We start from the raw sequence: 5,965 nt of genomic DNA on the forward strand, positions 1-5,965 counted from the left end.
TGCCAGAAAAAAGAAACCTCCATCATTTACACGAGTAGTCATTCACATCAATCACTAGAACTTCGAAGATAGTTTCCTATCGTGCGATTCGTGCCTGATCACATGGGATGGTAACAAGACAACTCAACTTACCCCGTTTCCGTTTTCCTCCCAGAATTTTCCCTAGTGAGGGGTGGGAGAGGCTGGACAGCAGACAGCTGGACTTTGAATTTCTCCAACTATAAACTTTCATGACAGCAGACAGCAAGTACAAATATAATTTATGAAAAGCTACTACAGTGAAGTCAGTTCACAGAAGTTGTTGTAGGATATGTGGGGATTATCTGACAAGGTACCATTGAGTGGGCAACACCTTACATAATTATACTAAATAATACTATATTATTTATTGGATCAATATAAGTAAAATAATATAGCCTTTCCACAGGAGCATCTTTTTATATTTTTCCAAAAACAATACAAACAGCCAATAGCATATTACAAAGTTATCCCCAAAGTTAAAAACGGGCACGCACCGGGGTGAGTTATCCAGTATTCCTGACCACTCACGTTCTCTCTGAAGCCCACCACACATCGGCTGCGTCCGCCGCGCGGCCGCCTCCATTATTTTCAATGAACCCATCGCACACCGGCAACACGCCGCAGACGGTCACAGACGGTGTGCGGACTTTTCAAAACTGACTAATTCAATTCAAGTGGAGTCCCCACAAGTTATAAGGGTCAATGATAGGCCCATTATATAGTTGACTCTTGCTTTTAACGGCCTTTATGGGCACACCGTACACAAAAACCACATTCTCATATACTTGTAGGTCCAAATGTTAACATGCATTAGAAATTCTTGGATGCAGATGCTCATTATTTAGCAAATACCTTATCAGAAGTGTAGTTATAGTCTTTTACTTTATGTTGCAAATATTTGACTCGCACTTGTGAGAAATCATCATTTTGAGACATTAAGTCACAATTAAATGGGGGGGGGGGGGGAAAGAGAAATTTAAAAACAGTAAAATCCACAGGCAAACTAATTACACTTGAAAAACATGGGCAAATTACTTCTGAGGAGAATATAAGACACAAGAAAGACCTTTTTCTCCATGTTTTTTTTATTTTACAAAGTTTCTGTTGCTACAAACACATTTTAGAAGGTCCTGTGGAAAACAAAGGACAATTGATTAGTGATATATTCTGGTCGGGCAGGGACACCAGGCGTCTGGAGGATTCTGCACAACACCGAAATAATGCATTTTGTATAGAAAGATAGAAGACTATTCACAACAGCCATTTCAAATTACACTTTCAATCATTTAGGATTAATTGTAGTGCATAATGGACAGCTTTTGTTTTACAACATCTAAACTGCAGTATGAGTATATGAGAAATGACTCCAGGCAGGAGTCTCTCCTGAACATAATTTGACATGAGTAAAGGTCCTTACTTTGAAACAATGCTGTCCTCCTTTGCCAGCCTGAGGAGGGAGTCGTCAGCCTCACCCTACACATACACGTCAGTTTAGTCAACCTTTATTTTGATGAAATAATGTGATGAAAGACAAACGGTGGCATAATGTCGCCGTCTTAAGACTAATGGGACAAGGAGTCAATCAGTCTGTTCTGCTCTGCAAATACATCAAGCAAGAAACCACTATATACAAGAAAACTCCCCCCTTTGCAACATATATTTGGTGTAGTCACGGAAACGGTCGATCCTCTAAACTAGTATAAGACCTCAAACGGAGCCTCTTATACGACCCAATGGGTCGTATAAGGACATTTTTGTCCTCCTGTCTCATAGGAGGGTTGTGGACATTTCAAAAACCCACCTTCAAGTGATACCATTTGGAAGGTTTATTTTCTCTTTAAACACGTGAGAACAATGGCTACTATTATAGCATGCCAACTTTCCAGGAATAGAAAGCCTGCAGTTTCTATTAGCTTGGACTCCAACAATTATTTCACTGGTAGGCGGATTTCTGTAATGTCCACAGCCCTCCTCTGAGACACAGACCGAGGTAGACAAAATGGTACATTACTGAGGATTAGTTATAAGACGACAGGTTGAAAATGGGTGAAGTCATACTTTAATAGCACTCATTTAGTTTTACTCACCTGTGCACAAACAGAACAAGCAAAAATATATGCCTGTCAAGGTTGTCAATGTCATTACATTTACTGTTTGAGAAAAATATTCATGCGACATCACCAAAACACCATGCTGAAGCTGAGCCTGAAAGGATAAGGTTATCATTGTGTGTTCAGGCTACAGTGTGGTACATACCATTCTACGGATGGCACCACAGATGGCGTAGGTCTTGAACTGGCCATTGAAGCGACCGGTCACCTTGTCAACCTGCAGAGGACAGAAGACAGTAAGAAAATAACTCAAGGATTGGTAACATTCTCATCCTTCCAGTTCCTCAGCCTACTGTTTACATTTAACGTTTTTCCTGTAAATCCTCAGGTTTATGTCTGAGGAATCAGAACTAACAACTTCACTCGTATATGTACCTACCTGTACACAAAACGTAACAAAGAACAGTCTGAATATTGGATGGAAAAATTCAATGCACATTTGTATTTGCATTAGGAGTGGGACGATTAGACGACAACGTAGTAACATTAGACTCTTGGACTGCTCTTGCTACACTGACATACCTGGTTATCTCCTGTCACTACAAAACAGCCAGAGGACAGCGTTCTTTCCGTTCTGCAAGTCAACATTAACTTGTTGTATTCCCTAGCAGAAATATCCAAACACACCCAAAACAACCTTGGCAGATAGATGGCATAATTTGTTTTCAAATTGCCTTATCTGTCAGCCTCATGCTATGGGATTATAAATTATGGTGAACATCTCGTTATCAGAAGAGATGTTACAGCAGACACTACTGAATGCAAGCATCAACTATGTTCTTCCATTGTATCTTTATAAAAGATACACTGGAAGATAATTCTTTATTCAATATCTTTCTTCTGATCATGTAAAATATACATCATAATGTAGACAGATGAGATTTGTGGTGTCCAGCAACACAAATGGTTATAGACCAATGGAATAGATGTCTTCATCATCTTACCTCAGCAATATTTAGCTGGATAGAGGCATGGTCCTTGGCTCCAATGATTCTGTTGCTAGCAGAGCTGCAAAACAATATGATACACTGTATTCAAATGCAAAACAAGTATGCCTGTAACCATAATATGGTGGGGCTATATATTGAAATGAAAACTATTAGTTTTGGTGCAAGCTTTGTCGATTGTGATCCATTTAGTTTGACAGAAGTTATCAGAATGAGATCTTGTTCGCCAACAACAAAATATTTTGCCTCGCTGTTTCAAGTTACGATAATGTCCATGTTAATACAATATACAAAGGATTTGAAATTGAGTGCGCTTAATGTGGGTGGGTGATTTCCCACCACAGGGCTAAAAGCAACCATTGAATGTCATTTAGCCCTCCCAGCTTCGAGTACAGTTCAGTATCCAGGTAATACAGTAAAGGGCATGGTCTGCCAAACCATGCAAAATGGAACAGTTCTTTACCATTTCAGAACCATTGTAGCCCGACACACATTTCAGAACACATTTTTCTGAATGAGCATGGCTAGCGATTCGGGACTGGAGTCAGGCTAGAACCATTCTGCTGTCAACAAAATCGCTGTTTGAGTCTATGGACTATCACAATTTACCTGTTATGTTTGTTGCCCACACCTAGTACCGAACTAAATTAATTTTACGGTATTTGACACGTCTGCTAAAAATATAAAACTTTTTGGTTTTAAAGACGAAATGGTTAACTACAGTGTGATGGAAAATGAGCACCATATCATTAACACCGTAACACGCCAAGGATGTAGCCAGCAACACTCAAGGATTGTGTCAATACATGCCATTATTAGTTTGTTGGATTTGTACACTGTCAAGAGTTTGATGAAAACGAAAAAGAATACAAATTTTACATTTGACACTCACCATTTACGTGGGACGTACAGGTCCACGAATTCACCTGCGTCGTTCTGCATGTTTAGAGATGCTGTTGATCGCCTACAGGATCTGAAGGAGGGAGAAACAGACAACTAAATTATGTTCCGTTGTCATGGTATTACAATTTACACCAAACTGTACAGATGCATAAACAGATTCAGCTAGTTGATGAGCACTAGCCTAGCGAAAAGTAATGTGCCGACAGCTAACTTAGCTGTCTGGTACGACAGGCACCCAGAATCACAGGACAGACACGATTTTTAGTCACATTCGAATTAGCCCCGTTTTAAGTTAATAAAACACATCACCGATTTTGTCTATTATTCTGTACTGCAATGCTAACGTGTGCTAAGCTGCTAGCCTGCTCGCATCGTAGGTTTGCGTTGCGTGCCGAGGTACCACCATGTATCACATGTGGCTCAACAGTCCGGCAGAACAACAAACATTTAACTTTAAGAGAACACCCGTGCGTCAAACCCAACACCAAACCGTCTCAAATGATCAATGGGCACCTTAAGTTTAAATATCATCATAATATTGTCCGCTATTGCGGATTTTAATGTGTCATTTGGTACTTTTATGGCGAGAGCGCTCGCTAAACTCACCGTGTACGACAAATGGCCGACGGGAAAGAAAGAAAGAGGCTGGACGACCCGGAAGTAAAAAGACTGAACTGTAATATGAGTTTAGGAATACGTTTTGCGCCGTCTGCTGTTGTTTATAGTTATTACATCCTTTAGTTTAAAGTTTAGACTGTACATTCTTAAATAAATACTAACAACAAATACAATAAAATATAAATAAATTAATAATAAAGAAACAAATAGCAGGTCAGGCCATTAAGATTTCCTTCTCAGATTGAGTTTTTTTAAGGGCTAAATGGACCCAAACCATGCCAGGAAATGCCCACACAGCTATAGACCCATGGGCTAGACCCTTAGGCTAGACCGGACCCCCTCACTGAAGAGGTCAAACATTCGGACCTGTACAGCTCTCGTCCTGTAGACAGTCTACATCTACATTTAACCTGTAGCCTACCTCTTTCTGATGAATTGGATATGAAGGACCCCAATGGAAACAATTAAGTCATAGGATTTCTTGAGTTGAGTAAATCCTCCTAGCAGACCTTGTATTGAACTGTACTGTATTGAGCTCCTGTTAATAAAGTATACAGCAATCAATCAAACCTATGCCACACATGCCACTACTAGACCAAACTCTGTAGACCAGTGCCTATACTAAAAAACATCTACAGTATGTGTTTGAGGGTTTATACACTGCAACTCTAGTACTCTACTAAACACTAAACAGTAGGAGAATGCACAGCACATGCAGCTGGTATTTATGGATAGTGTGCTAAAGAACATTAATTAACGGTTTCAAATATAATAATCAATGTGTTTTGATTCTTTTATTTATTTGTGACAATACTAAAACGACTGCTGCACAGCAAAACAAGAAGAACAAGAAAGCATACAGCATATATGCTTTTGAGACAGAGAGAAAGAGAGAGAGAGAGAGAGAGAGAGAGAGAGAGAGAGAGAGAGAGAGAGAGAGAGAGAGAGAGAGAGAGAGAGAGAGAGAGAGAGAAAGAGGAAGATTTGCAGGAAGGAAGGAAGGAAGTAACTTCAGAAAGACTCTGAGACTTGATCTTATCTGTACACAGACGATCAAATATAGGCTACAATATGAATATTAGCCATGCTATGTTTCTTGGCCTTTTTGTTGGTGGTGAGTCTGTGTCTATCTCTAAATGCATAGAAGTGTCTATAATTCTATATCTGTCTACATATTCATCTCTCAGTGTTTTTAGTCAAAACCTTTCCTGTGTACAATTCTGTGGTATTTTGCAGTGCATTAAGTATTTATAATAACTACTAATTAGTTCACCATTGCTTTCCAACAGCACTGTGTGATATCACCATTGGTTTGTGGAATAATCCCAAAGAACACAAAGGAGTGGTGGGAGGACACATCAAAGT

The 5,965-nt window shown here is 39.5% G+C and overlaps 1 protein-coding gene across 2 annotated transcripts; it reads right to left on the reverse strand.

The window, feature by feature from the left end:
- Positions 1-1,088: 1,088 nt before the first annotated feature.
- Positions 1,089-4,624, reverse strand: rps21 (ribosomal protein S21; the record flags this gene model as incomplete). Of its 2 annotated transcripts, XM_080764293.1 has the most annotated exons (6): positions 4,589-4,624; positions 3,972-4,052; positions 3,077-3,140; positions 2,278-2,349; positions 1,439-1,494; positions 1,089-1,151 (listed from the first exon to the last, which is right to left on the reverse strand). In XM_080764293.1, the coding sequence occupies exons 2-6, from the start codon at positions 4,019-4,021 to the stop codon at positions 1,142-1,144; spliced, it is 252 nt and encodes an 83-aa protein (XP_080620419.1). In that variant the 5' UTR covers positions 4,022-4,052; positions 4,589-4,624. The 2 variants fall into 2 exon arrangements, with proteins under 2 accessions (XP_080620419.1, XP_080620420.1); XM_080764294.1 differs by lacking the exon at positions 1,089-1,151 and having other exon boundaries at positions 1,435-1,494.
- Between the last annotated feature and the right edge of the window lie 1,341 nt (positions 4,625-5,965).

The sequence above is a fragment of the Protomyctophum bolini genome (assembly GCF_963924005.1).
Source record: "Protomyctophum bolini genome assembly, chromosome: 5".
Lineage (NCBI taxonomy): Eukaryota > Metazoa > Chordata > Actinopteri > Myctophiformes > Myctophidae > Protomyctophum > Protomyctophum bolini.